Source organism: Buceros rhinoceros, unplaced genomic scaffold, assembly GCF_000710305.1.
Source record: "Buceros rhinoceros silvestris isolate BGI_N320 unplaced genomic scaffold, ASM71030v1 scaffold17690, whole genome shotgun sequence".
Lineage (NCBI taxonomy): Eukaryota > Metazoa > Chordata > Aves > Bucerotiformes > Bucerotidae > Buceros > Buceros rhinoceros.
Window position 1 is genome coordinate 545 of NW_010388125.1, and position 18,495 is coordinate 19,039.

At 38.8% G+C, this 18,495-nt stretch overlaps 1 protein-coding gene across 3 annotated transcripts in view; it reads left to right on the forward strand.

The window, feature by feature from the left end:
* Positions 1–18,495, forward strand: part of STXBP5 (syntaxin binding protein 5 (tomosyn)) — a 107,288-nt gene that overhangs the window by 498 nt on the left and 88,295 nt on the right. For all 3 annotated transcript variants that reach the window (XM_010144997.1, XM_010145005.1, XM_010145012.1), the window contains exon 2: positions 1,736–1,833. In XM_010144997.1, the coding sequence (XP_010143299.1) occupies positions 1,736–1,833 (98 nt within the window). The remainder of the gene's footprint in view (positions 1–1,735; positions 1,834–18,495) is intronic.

Sequence of the window (18,495 nt, forward strand, 5' to 3'; positions counted from 1 at the left end):
GGGTGCAGCTGTACTGGTCTTGTTGGATTTCCGTAGTCATCTTTCCTGGAGAGGTTCGAGGTTTGTCGTTTTCTAGGCTTTTTCATGCGTGTGGTATTGGCCGTGTTCGTGAAGGCTTCGTAGAAGGAGTAGGATGGCTGGGGGAAGAAGTGATACCTAGCTGTAGTGGCGGTCTGATTATCGCGGCATTTGAGTAGAAGTCTCTGCTAATGCGCCCGAAGGACAGAGGATCTGTCCCTCTGCATTATTTGGAAGTGCATTTGTCCTGTTTCTTTGCGTCTGATAAAGGCTGTAGACGTTTGTGGTGGTTTCGCTGCAGCGTGTTGCCAAGTTGCCGATGCTGCTATTGCAAATCCTCTCTAGAGACAAGAGGAAAAGTTCCTGGGTTTTTATTTGCTTGTGCTTCACACAATAACTGCAGTTCGTGTATGCACACTTCAGAAAATGATGCAGTGAATTAATCCACCAGCTGGAGCAAGAGAAATAAAAACTAATTTGTATATCAATACCCATCTTTGTCTTTACAATGCACTCATGGTCTAGCTTGATATGGGCGAGCTTGTTTGTGGATTCTCATTCTTGTTTTATCTAGTATTGCAGGCGATTCTGACACTTTTGCAAGTTGTTCACAAAGGATATGAAAAGAACAGAGCTGTTACCAGTTAGATTTTATTCACTGTGAAATACTGAGAGTTGCGGGGTATGTCTGTAACTTCAGAAGAAGTTTGCTATGCATTTATGAGATCCTAAAATAACTCTGCTTTAAACTAAAGATTTTGAAATGGAAAAGCTGGCATTTGTGTTTCTTCTGTTTTGCACCTTCATAACGAAAATAAGAGTAGATGACAGTTTAATTATGTTCTCAGTTCTGATTAATTGGAGCCTGAGAATTGTAAGGGAGTTGTTGCTTGGTCAGTTACCAAATTAGTCTTGGCTAACCAAAAAGCTAAATGTGCCAGTAGCTTCATATTAAGAAACAAACCCATGGTCGAGGTCTTCTTTTGGTGGTGGGTTTTTTGGGGGGCTTTTTTTTTTTGCTTTGTTTGGTTTGTCTATTTTGGGTGCTGCTCTTTCCTATTGGAAGGAGGCAGAGGGTGAGAGATTGGTTCTGTGGAGCTTGGGCTTTTTTTTTTTGCTTTGTTTGGTTTGTCTATTTTGGGTGCTGCTCTTTCCTATTGGAAGGAGGCAGAGGGTGAGAGATTGGTTCTGTGGAGCTTGGGCTTTTTTTTTTTTCCCCCTCAACATGCTGAAAGAGGTTGCACTGTCATGTGGGCCCTACTGGATTGAAATTTAAGTGATTCTTGGAAAAGCAGGTCTAGTAATTTGTAATAGTTCTAAGGACAAGTCTGGCTTTGTTGCCAAACTCACTAGGAACATCTCAGATTTTAATAGTTTAGTGCATTTGTTAGAGCTGAAAGTAAGACTATTTGGAGAATGAGGTAGATGAAAAAATAAAATGCTTTGTATGGTCTTCCTACAGAAAAAATGTAAGATTTCAATCAAGTTTCTCTAAGTGTAACTGTTACTTGATGATGAAGGATGAATGAATAATTATGACTAAAAAAACTTTTATAATTGGTTCATGTAAGAGCTGATTTTCTCTGTTAAAATGCTTTGTAGTTCCTTTCTTAATTGTGATTAACACTGAATCCTGTTTCCTAACATACAATATTGATTCTGTTTATTTTTGGTCTGCTGCTTGACCCATCATTACTGCAATGCTCTGGCTTGTTAGACCGTACGCCATGGTTTCCCCTATCAACCTTCAGCCTTGGCATTTGATCCTGTTCAGAAAATACTGGCCATCGGGACTCAGACTGGCGCACTGAGGCTGTATCCTTTTATATTCTGAAGTGGATTTAGTGCGTTTCATGCAAGTGATGTTTTGATTCAGCTGCTGGAACTGCTCAGAAGTCTGGTGGGAACCAGGTATGCTGAAGGGGAGAAAAAAACCTCTGTTTTCTATTGGTGGATGGCCTGGCTGTTCTGGTCATTCTTTGTGTCAGTTCAAGTTGTGTTAATGATGTGAGGTATGGCTGCTCAGTGCCCATTATCTCAAGTTAATATGAACATTTTGTAGATGCTTACTATTGTGCTGACAGTTTATAGCAGCTGACTGCAAATCTAAAGAGAGACTTGGGCTGAGCTCTGTTTTGTTGTTCTGCCTTATCCTCTAGGATTGAAAATTTCTATACTACTTGGTGGGGTTTTGGATTTTTTTGGTCTTGTTCTTGAAATAAGCTTTGTAATGCTGTAGTTACCTGCTGCTGCTTCTGTGCCAAAAGATGGTTTCGACTGGGGACACTAAAGGGTACAGGAATTGTATCTCACTGATAGTTTCCAAGTGACTGAGATGAGCAGAACGAATTTGTGGATTAAAACACCAGTAACCCTGCTTCTTTTTATTCATGAAAAAGTGTACTACCCATATGTTCATAGCCATATGGTATCATAGCCATATGGTACTATCCAAGCCACGTAACAACATATGTGTTTAAAGTTTTATTTTTAAAAGATGATGCCCTGTACGTTCTTTAATCCACACTGCCATTGCCCAGATATTCTCAACAGAAGAGAATGAATTGAATTCTTTGTTGTCCTGAAATTGACTGAACTCTGACCTTTTTGGGGAAGTCTTAGGGTATCTTGCTAGAAAAAATTGACTTAACTTTCTTTAAACTGCAGGTAAATCTCATCTTTTTGTTTGCTGCTTATGTTAGTCTGCAGGTAGACCTTTTTTGTTTCCTTCTGTAACATCACTGCTCTGTCTGTAAGGTTAATTGCCTTAAGAGGGTTGTCTTTTACAAGTTGAAAAACAAGAACTTCAATATGAAATCTGAAGCTTTAAGAAGAGGCTGAAGTGAAGTAGCTTGTATGGTATCTATCATGAACACTCAATATCTCTTGAAGTATGAATAACAATAGTGACCATGCAAGTTCTCTTCATGCCATATTTAAAACTACCCTTAACTACATAAATTTTGGTTTTAAAAAGGTGATAAAGTTGATTTAAATGAAGAATGCAAGTGTGGGGGGGGTGGGGGGTGTTAATTACTTTTGTATTGGTAAAATAGATGAGAGATGTAAAAGTAAGGATTTGGGTTGGAGCAAAAGGATAGAACAAAATGCACGTGTTTAGAACTTAACTCAGCTGTAATTGTGGGCAACATGATGTTGCAGTTTGGGTAATGATAGCTTGATAAAACCTGTTTGCTGGCACTTATTCATGACTACACCTGTGAATTCACAGTGTATGAATTGCTTTCTAAATAATAGAGGGAAGTATTGCAAGATTGTGAGGAAAGAAACAGTTACGGTGAGAGGAAGCAGCAACATTGATAGAAAATATATTTCCTAAGAGAAGGGAAGAAGTTGCATGCAGAGACTGAAATGTTGGTGCTCCCCTAACTTGATGAAAATTAATATGCTTTGCAGCACCTTGATACAGATCTTGATTCTTGGAAGAAGCCCTGTAAACCCACAACACTGCAGATGTTGCATCTCCTGTGATTACTTGCTGTTCGGGGTGCAGGAGTGCAAGCAGAAAGTATAGAATTGGGTACATTCCTAATGTAAGACCCTCCTCTCTCTTGCCTAGTGGAACTGATTTGAAAAGCAATTTTTGGGAAGGAGTAAAACTTGCAAAAATTTCTTGTTTCATTCTGTTGCTCAAAGACAACACAATCAAAGTGCTTGTTGACCTACAGGATGCTTTACCTGCTGAAGTTTTTACAAACAATAAGTTATGTGCAAGGATGCAATAAAGTGAGTTAGTGTTTTTAATTGAAACGAGGGAGGACTGGAAAGACTCGAGAGGCAGTATTCTTTGCGAAGTAAACCCTAGAAGTGTGAGAAGTCAATCCTCATGTTCTTCTGCATTCGTGCTGTGCGAGTTTAAAAGTAAAGGAATGATAGTGCTTCTTTCATTGCCTACCAGCAGGCAGGAGCTGGGTCTTAGTGTTGTTCTTGTATCTTCAAGTATATGTGTGTCTTGTCAAGTTTTCACTTCTTTCTTATTGCAAGTAAGTGATATAAGGAGTTGTGAAGCAAGGTTTTTTTAGAAAGGGTATTATAGATAAAATGTTTTTAAATCAAGGAATGAGCTAACCTGTCTTTGATTCTATTAATATGAGAAGGAATTAATATTACAATCCTGATTGACTTTGGACCATTTATCAACAAACTCCTTTGCAGAACATGTTCTCGGTATTGGAGCAGTCTTCAATTTGAGTATTTGAACTTCAAAACCAGCATTGATTAGAACAGATTAATGTGAGCAGGAGTTTTCTTAACCATGCTTCCATCTCATTCTTCTTTAGAAGAACTTTGTAATGACTAGTATTGATATGGTGACATGTAAAAATCAAACTAAAGCTTCTTCTGAAGAACTGGTATCTATGGATACAAATATTTTGGGAGTTCACTGACTTTTGTCTTTATCTCTAACTGATAAATACACTAAATAACATCAAGACTGTATTGAATTCTCTGGATCCACAAGTAATTATGAAAATGGCGATACCTAAGCTATAGGTGTCCTGTTTCACTTATTGGATTAGAAGTGGAGTTACTACTCTGTTAGGATTTTATCCCAGATCATAGGCTTGATGGGTTAAAATACAATAGCATTGTGGAGTTGATGACTTAGTGTGCCAAAGGCAGGACTTTGCCATTCTGTGCTCATTCTAGATCTTGCAGTTTTAAGAAGTAGAGAATTCCATGAAAATATTACAAGGAGAGAGCTTTAGTGTAAAACTTGAACCTTATCAGTCATCAGAGTAATGGTTTGGGATTATTCGCTAGCTTGACTTAAGCAGTGTATCCTTTATATTCCTTTAAAAAAAAAAAATCTTGATTCCGTTTCCAGAATTACTTAGAAATATTTCTAACTCTGATTTAGGTGGGAGACTTAAAAGCAAGTGTTTCTGAGACAAACTGATATTGCTCAGGTATCATCCTTAAGTAGAGAAGTATTTTGTGCCCTCCGTAGAAAGAGACATTTCAAACAATTAATAACAAAGGCTCTGTTCTGTTTTCAGCTATGGACAAGAACTCATCTCCTTTACTGTGTGTGAGGAAAAGTTACGAAGTGTACAGCTTAGAATACAAACCTTGGAGAGAGGTCACCTGCTGGGCCCACTACCCTTGACTGTAGAACAGCCAGCTGATGTGACCCTCTCCCTGACATTAGGATCTGTTGAAAACAGTTAAGCGATTTTATTCTCTTTCCTGTATTTCAGGGGAGATTGAGTGATGAGGTCAGCACAAGAGCAGAAGCACAGTGCTGAGTGACATAAGGTCTTAAATTTATTTCTCTGATACACCCACACGCATCTGCTTGTGCTGATCCAGTTGTTCCACTGAGTTCATGGTGCTGATCAGATGACACTCATTCCAGCTGCTTCGGGTGTTTGAATCCTGCCTGGCTCTTGTGTGTGGCAGTTCTGCCTCAGGGTCACCCTTTTGCACAGTGCTAGATGTTTGCAGATGCATTTCCCACAAGAAGCAATTGAGCTTGCTATTGATTTCAAACTGCAATGGTGAGTGTAAGCTGCTGGTGGCCTCATTTGTCACTGCAGGCTGATATCTTTGACTTTCTCCATACTTAAAGGGATTTAGCGGTTACCAGGGTGGCTTTCACCTTTTGATCTCCTGTCCCAAATGTGTTAGGTATCAAGTAGTTAGAAGTTCATCTATGCTTTGCTTCTTTCCTGTGCATACCTGAACCATTAGAGCAGGACACGTAGTCCATAGTCTTTAGGAAGTTTTGTGCACAGTTGATTGTGCTTTCTTTTCCTAGGAGATATCAAAACCTTCTAATGAGTTATACTTGAGTATATCTATTCTAGGTTTAACTTACCTGAACTGTGTAATTGGGTAGACTTCACCCTGTGATATCCTGGCAGTGTGTAGAGTCGTAGGTAATAGCCTTGTTTCCATGCTGTCCATTATTTTCACTCTTTAGCTAAGAAGTCCCTCTAGAAGTTGAATGAGATATGAACAGAGCAGCATTTGAACTGTAAAGATGTCTGAGAAAGGTGAATGGGCTTTTTCAGGATTTGTATGTCTAGGGTGATGTTTCCTGAGAACTTTAAATTACTAATTGTACAGGGCTCTGGAATTAATAGTTGGCTGAGCTTTTTTGTTTGCTTTTATTGGAGGTGGAATAAGCTTTGAAGCTAAAGCAGAAAAACTGAAAGAATTCTCCTGCTCCCTGCTGTTTAACTGCTCAATCTTAAACAAGTTTCTTCAGTTTTTTGTGCTTTAATTTCTCAATAGCAAAACTAGGACAGTATATCAAATGAGATGTATTTTGATTGTCTGCCAGCATGAATGCAGTATCTTACTGGTGCTTTATGCCTTAAAAACACTCATTTAAAGCTTGAAGCTCAGTCTCTCTTGATGGAGGGAGTTCTAAAAAGGAAGACCATTTCCACTAGAAATTCTTGAGAATAAAGGGTGTACCTGTTGAATAAGCGTTGTGCCTTTCACACCGTCCAAAACTGCCTAGGACTCTATTCCTGAGCAGAATAGGTTCTTTAATCATTCAGGGTTTTTTCTGTTGCAAACGCCATTCCCAGGAAGAGGAAAAATTAGATTGTTCATCATTCTGTCATTAAATACCTGAAGTTACCAATCGTCTTGAATGTCGGTGTCTGATCATTTTCCCCCCACCTTCTTTTCAGCAGTAGATAGTGCATTTGCTGTAGGCATATACCAAAAATTTCAAACAGTTTAGTGAATTCTGTGAAGCTCTAACAAAATTCCATTTGAAATTTGTGCTTATATCCATGAAAAAGACTTTTTGTTTGGATCAGTCAGACAGTGCAAGGTAGTCTGGCTGATGGGTCACCCCCCACCTCACAGAAACATCAGCTTGAAGTTTTATGTGGTGTTTTTTTGTAACTGCTATTTTACTCTTCCTGTTTTGGGAAGAAGGCATCGGTAAAACTACTGAAAATATTGCAGTGGTGTCATGCCAGCGACTCTGATTATCTGTTAATATGAAAATGCTAATTGTCTACCTTGACACTCAGTTTACACAGAGTAGTTTAAACAGGAAAACTGCTTTGCTTAAAACATACGTTAATCTTACCACACTTCCATTTCTTTTAACACTGCCATATCTTATCAGATCTGCCAGCACTTAGTTCATGTGAGTATCATTAGCTCTTAATCTTTCTTTCAGTAAAAAAATCCCTACACCCTAAATGAAGAAAATTAACTATGTTTGGATATTCTGAAATGAAAAAAGGCCAAAATGCCATGATGACATGTATAACTTAATGAAGGGACTTTTACAGAGCCCTACACAAAGAAAGCTATGACTGACTGAACTTGTCGTAATAAATAGGATGGTGTACTTTTTTAAATCCATGATTGCATTGTTGAGAGACTTGGTGTGCTTGTTTTGGCTGGAGTGGCATTCATTTTCTTCACAGTAGCTAGCATGAGGTTATGTTTTCGGTTTGTGCTGGAAACAGTGTTGATAACGCAGAGACGTTTTAGCTGTTGCTGAGCAGTGCTTACACAAAGTCAAGGCCTTTTCTGCTTCTCACACCACTCCACCAGTGACTAGGTGGGGGTGCACAAGAAGGAACCAGAGGGGACACAACCAGCACAGCTGACCCTAGCTGACCAAAGGGATATTCCATACCATATGGCATCATGCTCAGCAATTAAAAGCTGGGTGGAGGATGTTTAGAGTTGCAGTGTTTGTCTTCCCAAGTAATTGTTATATGATGGAGCCCTGCTTTCCTGGAGATGGTTGAACACCCACCTGCCTGCCCATGGGAAGTGGTGAAGGAATTCCTTGTGCTTTGCTGGCATGGGCAGGTCTTGCTTTATCTATTAAACAGTCTTTATCTCAACCCACAAGTTTTCTTACTTTTGCTTTTCTAATTCTCTCTCCCACCTGGCTGCAGGAGAGGGCAAGTAAGCAGCTGTGTGGTGCTTAGTTGCTGGCTGGGGTTAAACCATGACAGGCAATTTTGGTGCCCAGAGTGGGGCTTGAAGGATTCAAGATAACAAGAGATTTGACTGCAATGTGCTAGATCAGATTTATAGCTGCTTTTGCTGTTTAGCTATTGATAGGCTTCCGTGCTTGCCATGAGGTTTGCTTGCCTCACTGTATATTAGTCTAGTGTTTGTTAGTGGCTGCTTTTTGCTTTCACTGCTTGCTGTACTGCTTATCTTACTCTGCTGTGCCTGGGAACATTTTGATAATGGCAATGGCGATGTGCCTAGGCTGGCAGATGGTCAGGGCATTGCTGCTGTTTCTGTGCTGCTGTAGTAGACAGGCTGAAACTCCAGTGTGAAGTTGAGTCAAAGGGATTCAGACCTGTGGATGAGGCCCCATGAGAGCAGGATACTCTGTGGCTATGTCTGCACAGCAGCAGGTATATGTCTGTAGGGATTGTGACCCAAGGATAAATCCATGCTGGAGAAGGTACACGTTGAAGCATCAGTGGCTGTGCGTGAGGTCATGCTGAAGCACTTCAGAGCATGTGGCCATGGATAAGCCCACAGCAGAGCAAGTACATCCCTGGAGGGACTGTGGCTGTGGGTAAGGAGATGCTGGAGTAGGTATATTCCTGAAGGCGTTGTGGCCCATGGATAAGGCCATGCTGGAACAGGTGGACGTCAAAGTGACTGTGGCTGTACATAAGTCTGTGCTGCAGCAGTTCTTTGATTTGAAGTACAGGCATATACGTTATGATTCTACCAAACAGCTTTTAGTAGTTATTGCTTTTGTTTAAAAATACCTGAAGTTTTAAAGTGTATTAATCTCATACCGTAATTTACAAAAATGAACTTCAGAATGAAAACTTTTCTTCCCTCTAGGTATTTTATTGACAGAGTAGAAGCCTAATGGATGTAGCCTTGCAGCTTCAAAATTGCTGGGTCGTACTGAGCTCAAGGAAGGAGATATCTCTGGGAAACAGGCAAAGTTTGCAAGACTGGAGGTGCTACCATAGCACTAGCATAGGCTGTTTCCTTGTACCTCCTAGTTATTTGTGAAACACTGAGTTGGTATGGATCTGATGATGTTAGGGTAAAATGTAACAGGAAATTGGATGACTGGGACCCAGCCTGAGCACTGTACCAGAAGTCCCAAATTCACTAGGCTCTTATTTGGTATTTTGCTGGATTTATTCTTTCTCAGTCATTGTGGAAGGGCTTTTGGAACTGCAGTAGCATTATTGCTGCAGGAGAAGAAATGAGCTGTTTCAGTCAAGTCATGTCTGGAAAAGTAGAAGCGGCTTATGATTTGTGATGCGATAAAGCTTGAAAGCACAAATCAAGATTGCAAAGCCTTCCTGACAAAATTTCCTGTTTAGCAGAAATTTTCTAACTGCATCAGTTCTCTCTTTTTACAGAGGTTTCACAAGACAAAGATAAGCATTCTTACACATTATCTTTAAGGTGACTAGAAGTGCCATCAGTTGTTATTTTTTAAATATTTCCTGTTGCTCTTCTAGAACTGTTTGTCATTTCTCAGTTTAATGGAACAGTAAAAACCAGTGTTATCAGGGTGCCCATAGCACATCTGCTTTTGTAGTATTATGTAGAAGTTCAGTGAAAAAGAGTAAAGCTTCTAAATTATCGTATTCTATGTGAATTTAAAATGGAGGATGTTGATTTTGGGAACAGTTTACGTTGTCCTTAATTTTAGGGTACTGGTAAAGATTTCACATTTTGAAAAAATAGTCCTTAGCAGTTTTGAGAGAGTTAACACTGCAGTAGGTCTGTATTGTTAATCTCTTGGGTGTTTTCTTCTTGCTACTTTAGATGTGGCCCATCCTGGAGCATACTATCAAACTGATGGTTATAATTTTTTTTTAAATGCAGATTCTTAATCCTGCAAAACACATCCAGTTAAGTAGACAAGACTCTACTTTTTCAGACATCTAATTCTTTGACATGAAGTGTATTTATTTGTTTGCCAGCCTGAGGAAGAAGTTTGTGGTACTTGTGAACTGAAACCACATATGAAAGCACGTTGCTTACCCACTGCTGCTATGCTGTCATAGCAGCTTTTGAAGTTACCTTGTTTTGCTGAGCCACAAGTTTAAGTCGTTACCATAATTGCTACTTGAATGCTAATCAAGTATAGCCTCTTTGTATTCAGCTGAGGATAACTTGGGTGACCTTTTTGTCAGTGCTTTTATCATAGACACTTTATAATACAGCTTACATGTTTATCAAAAAACTATTTGACATAATTTACATCTGGCAGTGATATTTGTATCGCTAAATTTAGGCACAGTTTAAAATAATGAAGGTCTTGGAAATAGCTAAAACGGAAATATTTCACTAGTGAGGACTGTGCTAAAGTGGTATAATTCCTTATTTAGTACTTTTTTGAAATATGTAGCAATTCTGTCAGCCCCTGGAGACTCACACTTAATCCTAATTCATCTTGATTTTTACAGTGCTTTTGTGAAATTATGTTTTCTGTGGCTATCACTTAGGCAGATCTGACACACTGATATTCAGTTTAAGACTCTGCCACAAATGAGAACCATTTTGTCATGCAGTTAAAATCTCTCTTTGGTAAGAGATTCCGAAACTGCTTTTGTCTGAGATCTGTGAAACTTGGTCTGCATACGATTTGTTCTAACTTTGCATTTCCTGCAAAAACTTCGTCTATTTTTGAATTCCTAAACTTCTCTTACCAAAAAACCCAAACCAACCAAACAAAAAAGAAACAAGCCCCCCCCCCCAATTTTAGTTATTGATAGTGCTTGTATCAAGGCAGCTGTATCAATTGCTGAATTAATATTGATTTTAATATTTTATTAATATTTTTTCCCTGAAGTTCAGGAATAGATCTTCTCTAGTCATTTGTCCATAGTGCTTCTACTCCAAATCAGTGGTTCTGTACCTACAGATTTTTCATTTGCATTGAATTTTATCTGAAGTGTCAAGGATAGTGAAAATAGGTGGAACTTGAAATGTGTGTTTGCTAGTACAGAAAGCAAAGTGCAAGATAAATGCTTTCAGTAATGCTAGGTTAGGCTGATTGAGCTTCATTAGGCTGGTTGATTTTATTAAAACATAAAACTAAAGTTTTTCATAACAATGATGCTTTTCTTGTAATACTTGGAAAATGTGCAGTCTGAAGTGTGGCAGTTTGCAAAATCAACTACCTGATCACTGGTATATAAAGAAGTTTAGTTTGATAGGAGTATCTAAAGGGTACTTTATTCATTTTACTGAATCTCACAGAATCATTTGATTCCATGTCCATAATAAGTCTTAGCCTGTCCCATTCAAACCAGACAGTGTTCATAAGGGCAGTACTGGTGGAGAGAAGAGGTTAGGTTCTCCACCAAAAAGTTTGGCTGTAGACCAAACTCACTCTTTGAGGTATCTGCCATGGATTCTCCAAGAATTGATTGTTTTCCTGCTCCCATACTTTTGTGAAATGTTTTACAGAAGCTGTTTTAATTTTGGAAACCGGGGAACTAAAAGGGTGCAGATCCAAAGGAAGCAAGGCCTCTGTATTTCTGCTTAGCAAGCTACTATTTTATGTGATTCATGTCATTTCAAGCAGGAGTTTGCATTGCGCTTAGCCTCTTGAAGTTGCTGCCAGGCTGGTACTCTGTATGTGTTTAACATTATTAAATCTTTGATTCGTGTTAAGATAATGTATTTAACATTTCAAGAGGTCATCCAGCTGGTAGCCAATGTTTTTGATAACCTTTTTTACTGAAGGTCCTGTCTTTTTCCCACCTGGTTACACCAACTTGTACTCAGCAGCAGCAGATGGACAAAAGCAATTTGCATTTTTCCTACTTGCACATTAGAGAAAAAGAATAGAATTCTAATTTTTTGTGATCACTTCATGTTAATTTTATAAGATTAACATGCCTGTATTTTTTTAAGCATATGCTCTACCCAGTCTTACTACCTTGTTAAACAGAGCAGATGTTCATCTTCACAGTTGGAAAACATTCTTGGCTGAACTTTGTAGTGTTGATATTAGAAGTACAGTTACTAAGCTTTAGTGATGCATATTAATATGCAGAATAGGCTGCAGAGCAATAACTTACCTGGTATTTTCTTTTATATGTGTTCCAAGCTTGTGCGGTAAACTGGTGCAGTCATACTAGCTTCACAGCCACCCTTAAGTGTCAGGTAAAAAAGAAAGTGCCCAAAAATAGTCCCAAATAAACTGCCATTTAAATGACTAAATATAATGCAATTTCTTGTTGGCATGGTGAGTATCCCCTCATTCTTTAAAATAATTACATGGGAAACATAACACTCTGGAAAGAAATCCTGGCGAGTTACTAACCTGGAAAAAAAGAGATCGAGTAGCCTAACTCTTTGAAATGCACAGTCTTGTTCGTAAAGGCCCAATGTTTTCATAAGGGCTGCTGGCTGAAGAAAATAGTGTTCAATAAGAGCCACTCACAAAGAATACTGTAATTTTCTTAAACTTGTTTTGTACTTATTTCTCTATCTTCCAGTTCAGGAAAAAAAAAAAAACAAGAACAAAGCCAAGTCCAAAACCACTTTTTAATGTGTCTGTCTGCCTAAGACTTGACAGACATTACCCGTGATTTTCTTTCAGACATTGCCCATGGAAGTACTGTGAATATAGTCAAAATTATGTTAACAGTCAAAGGGATAGTAAAAAGAGTACGAAGAAGGGGATTTATACATGCTTTAAAGGATGCTGTGAGAAAGAGGCAGAATGTCTTATAATGTTGCCTCTTCTTACTTGAGTAGCAAAGGACAAACTAGTAAACTCATGAACTATGGCAGATTAAACTGTCATTTTATTGGATTTTGTTTCTGTTTAGTCTTTTTTTTTCCCATATGCACATTCTGCCAATAATTTCCAGATCAAATAAATGCTCTTCCGGGTAAGGAAAAAAAAGAAGTGGGGAGGAGGTGGTATTTCCTGAGCAAACTTCCCTGACTTTTGATGTTCTGTTCTTTCTCCTGGCAATTCCCAGTGGGAGAAGCAGCACATCAGAAGGTGCTAACAGTAAAGTCTGGTTGAAACATACTTAGGAACTGCAGTTTTGCATTTTGTCATATAACCGGAAGCAGTTTCAGTGCTTTGTGATAGTCTTGTGGTGAATAACTAATAGAGCATTTGTCGGGTTTTTTGATGACACTTGTGCAGCCTCTTTTACCTCCCATAGTTTCCTACAGATAAACTGACTAAAACTTAGTAAAAACATGTCTTTTAATGCAGGAAGGGTACCTGTAACACATTCAGTGTAGTATTAGTGCTAAAAGCTGTCAAAGTCCTTGTTACAGCAGTTTGTAAATACTATACAGGAATAAAAACTTCAGAACTGCGAGTACATACGTGTCACAGCTGGTGAATAGCTATAGTTGGAGAGCTAAGTGATCCAACTATTTGAATGCGTTGGTATCTGGTCCCTTACTTTGCAGCAGAACTGACTTGTGTTTGCAGCATTTATCTAAAGCTACCTCATTTTTAGTAACTGAAATTACAATTCCAAAGGGACCAGAAGTGTATTGGTATGTGGTTTAAAAGTGAGTATACGGTAGTCATTTAAATTGTCTTCATGGGTTTTATCAATTATAAAATAGCTAAAATAGAGGCTGCTAGGACTCTTACACCCGAGGGTAAGGTCTTGACATATGCCTTGACATAGTGAGCACTGGAAGTGATCACTGTCACCAGTTCCTCTGAGAAATAACTGCCTGCATTTTGCTTCAGCAGACAGAAGTTGTTGATCCTTGCTGTTTTGTTAAGGTTATGGACAGGCTGTTTTCACTTAAATGCTCAAAAGTGACCTTGACTTATCTGTGTCTAGTGCACCCTGGCCTGGGCAGAATACCTACAGACTTCAGCTGTTACCTTAGTGAAACTGTTTTTAAAAAGGGTGGTGTCTGAAATCAGGAGGAGGGAGGTCTTTTGTTGTTGCCTATACAGGCTTTCATAACTCAAAAGTTGGGTTGTCCTTTACAAATGTTGTCTTCCTCTATTTTGGAGATTGACCTGGGTGGGTGGGGGTGGGAAATCAATTCCTAGTCAGGCTGAAGAGACTTGAGAGACATTACTTCAATTCCAAGAAAGCTACTTAAATGTTTAGTTCATAAGTTTTGTGTATAACTTCATAGTAATTCATCTGTCTGAATTCAGGCTGATATATAATACTTAGTGTCATATATTTATAGTGTTAGATATAGTAACATATATTTAGAAATACATTTAATGTACTATGTTATATGTAATATATAAAAAATAAATAGGATCAGTTTAAAATAGGTTTTTGAAACATAAAGATCACAGCAGTAAAAACTTCAAATTGGTGGATAAGTGGATATGTTTTCTTTGAACCATCTGCTGAAACTTAGCTTTATTGATTTGTTGCCAATTCTCCCAACAAACTTAGAAGAGCACGGTGAACAGAAAAGCATCATTTTGCTGTCATAGAACAGTGGTGTGTCTACATTGTCCATTGTTTTCCTGGCTTCTGCAGTTTAAGTGTCAGATTTAGACCAGGAAAACAGAATTATTGAGGACGGAGTGGCTGTCTTAAGAGAGGATTAACAGTACTTGGTCTTTTCAGCTTAGAGAGAAGGGAAAGGGGTAACTATGATCATGGGTTGTAAAATCAAGAGGACAACGATTAAAATGCATGCTGAGCTCTCATTTAGCAAATTTGCGGTGCAAAAACTAGGGAACATTCACTAAAGTACTATTAGACTGATTTAAAAGAAATAAAAAGCAGTTTTTAGTTTGAATATAATAAAGAGTGAAATTCTAGTATTTATGGGTGTGGGAGATGGTGTTGGCAGGCCATACTGATGCATTTGGGAGGGGAAGGGACTAGATGGGGAGTGCTTCTCTAACATACCTAGTCTATTTAGGAGGGTTTGGCTTGGGAGTGGAAAGGGAATATGCTGCAAAAAAGTGGCCACTTTTGTGTGCTTCCTTAAATAATGTTGATTGCTGTTGTAGGAGGCAATTTTGGTCTGCATGGACCTCTGGCTTGAATCACTGTGGTGGCTCCTGTGCTCTTAGCCTGGCTGCCTCCTGTTAGAGGCAAGAATTCCTTAAGTATGAAGTGTTAATAGTATGGTTGCACAAACTTCTTGATTTCAGCTTAGTTCTTCACATTATTTTTATAAACACAACTTAAAATTTTCTCAGCTTCTGTGGTATGTTAGGAAGGAAATAGACTTTACTGCTTTAAGCAAAACTTAGCAAATGCTTCAACAGTTGATGAAACAGTTCCTATGGCATGATAAATCATAAATCCAAGAGTGGTGGTGTGGTGTAGTGGTGAGTTTTAACAACAAGGAAGCTGGCATGAAAACTTGTGTGGTAATCATTCTGTGACCTAATAATGTTCTCTGCCTTCACTGTTTTGTCTGTGGTGTAGGTTACTGTTGCAAGTAGAACAGTGTTGGGCAAGTTCAGAAAACAATAGCTTTGAGTAAGTTTCAAAGGGGAAAAACTACTTTGTGCTATTCTTGAAATGTTGTAGCATGCTATTACGGTAGTTGTATCCAGCTTGACAAAGGAGATGCTACTAATGCTTGCTGTTCTAATCTAAAGAGTAGTGGATTGGCAATTTTAGGAATATGGTCTCATCTGCTGCAAGGAATCTTATTCAAAAAGATTGTTCTTGCAAAATATTCCTGAAATTGTATTTAGTGGCAAACTTGAAACGAGCTGATTTCAGTTACAAAACAGGTAAAACACTTGAGCGTAGTTTGTCCGCGTAGCTTTTCCTACCACCCCCCTGCCAAAAGTAGAGAATTCTTTGTATTCTGAACCTCGTTGCCTGCTATAGTACATTAAAAGCATATAATTGTAAATTATACAAAAGTACTTAATTTAGGCTGATGCAGTTAAACTCGGGTGGGAAACTTGTTAGTGTATTAATGGAGAATCTTTAAAGATGATCAGTGTAAGTGTGTTCTGCATGAGTAATACTGCATCGTTATAAATTATTTTCAGCACCTAATAAGAACTTTTAACAATATTTGATAGTCTTATTGGTCAGTACACTTGGTATGTTACATCTCTGGTAATATCTTTTTTGGAAGGGCTGCTAATAAATACCATTCAGCATGCTATTTTTGATGTTTGACTTGAATGTATCAGTCTGTGATGGATTTTGGTAAAACAGACTTCATCTTGGGTTTGTACAACAGGCTGCTAGTTAATGTTCCTTTTTTCACTTGTATTTGAGGAGATTATATGAAGACGTTGCTACTTTTATAGTTGCTATTTTGAATTATTGGCAATTATTTGTTTAAATGGATATAATCTCTGCTTATCTTTCAAAATATAGTTAGTCTGTACTTAAACATATGCAATTTTCAGTGTCTGTACATGACTGATTTTCTTACTAAATGATTCTTCAAAAACACTTTTACAGTTTTCGAGTATGCTTCTGTGTAGTGCTGCTTCTGGCAGAGTTAATTGTAGCTATTTGCCATTAATAGTTTCCCAGAATATATCGATCCTGGAAGAGACCATCTTGGGTGGTTTGGGGTTGAATGATTTAACTCTTCACTCCTCCTCCTTTGCTTCAAGAGGACTGAGCTTGTGCATGTATGCAGCTGGGGAGGATGGCTAAGGCTTGAGTCTCTTGAAGTATTCCTTTGCGCTGACTGTGTAGCTTTGTTACCACACAGTGAATTTGAAAACTTCTGAGTAAACTCAGAATGTGTGGAGTGTTTTCTACGTGATTCTTCATTAAACAGTGTACTTTCAGCCTTTCCTGGAGGCTGAATTTGGGAAACATGGGTGTTAATGATGAAAAATGAGTAGTAATTGTACTTCAGGTTGCAGAGCTAGCTTATCAATTGGGGGTTTTTTTAATAGTCATAGAATCACAGAATTGTTTTGGTTTGAAGAGACCTTTAAGATCAAGTAAAACTGTTCACCCTGCACTACCAAGTCACCACAAAGCCATGGCCCTAAGCACTACACCTACCTCTTTTAATTACCTCCAGGAATGGTGACTTCGCCACTTCCCTAGGCAGCCTGTTTCAATGCTTTACAACCCTCTCTGTAAATAAATTTTTCCTAATATTCAGCCTAAACATCCCCTGGTGTGGCTTAAGGCTGTTACCTCTTGTCCTATCACTTGCTACCTGGGAGAAGAGACTGATCCCCACATTGCTACAACATCCTTTCAGGTAGTTGTAGAGAGTAATGAGGTCTCTCAAGTCTCCTTTTCTGCAGGCTGAACAACCCCAGTTCTCTCAGCCACTCTTTGTAAGACTTGTGCTCTCGGCCCTTCACCAGCTTTGTTGCCCTTCTCTGGACATGCTCCAGCACCTCAATGTCCTTCTTGGAGTGAACGGCCAAAACTGAACAAAGTACTCAAGGTGTGGCCTCACCAGTGCTGAGTACAGGGGCACGATCGCTTCCCTTGTCCTGTTGGCCACGCTGTTTCTGATTCAAGCCAGGATGCTGTTGTCCTTCTTAGCCATCTGGGTATACTGCTGGCTCATATTCAGCCCTTCAGGTGCTTTTGTGCTGGGCGGCTTTCCAGCTACTCTTCCCAAGCCTGTAGCGTTGCAGGGGATTGTTGTGACCCAAGTGCAGAACCTGGCTTTTGACCTTATTGAATCTCATACCACTGGCCTCAGCCCATCGATCCAGCCTGTCCAGATTCCTCTGTAGACCCTTCCTACCTTCAAGCAGATTGACACACCTGTCCAACTTGGTGTCATCTGTGAACTTACTGAGGGTGCACTTGGTCCCCTTGTCTAGATCATTGATAAGGATATTAAAGAGAATTGGCTCCAATACTGAGCCCTGGGGAACACCATTGGTTACTACCTACCAACTGGATTGAACTCCATTCACCAGCACTTGTTGGGCCTGACCATCCAGCTAGTTTTTTATCCAGCAGAGTACCCCCAAAAGTGAAAGTAGTCCCTTGTGGCAAAAGAAGTTGGGTTACTTTGCAAGCAGAGCACTTTGAGATTTGTAGTGCTTCAAAGAGGTAAAGTGAATCTACATGCAGTTGTCCAGTAAAGACTCAAATTTTTGTAAGGTAAAATAAACTTCTTTTTCTCTTAATAGATACGTGACTTGAATTTAGCTCCAATCTTTACCATCAGGAAGTCTAATTCTTTTCTTGAAATGTTTTTTTCTTCCTCAGTCCATACTGAGTTACTGACCACTGTAAATATACAATGGGATTGTTTTTTTGTGTTTAGGATTGCCATTCTGCTATACTAACATTTGAAAGAGGAAATAAACTTTGATTTAGTAAAGATGGTGGTTTTTCACTTCAAACTTTTTTAGCCAAATCTGGGAAACAATAGTTTACTCCTGTGTTTTGTTATTTTATTTTATTTCTACTGAATGTTTAAGAGAAACATCATAGGTGATTTAGTCTAACAGATAGCAACTTAAATGGTTACTACTCCATCTTACATCTGAGCCTCCTGTGTTTTTACTCCTCACAATTTGGAGTGTATGTAGTAAAACTTCGGCATGTTGCAACTTCTAGTGAGGTGCAGTAG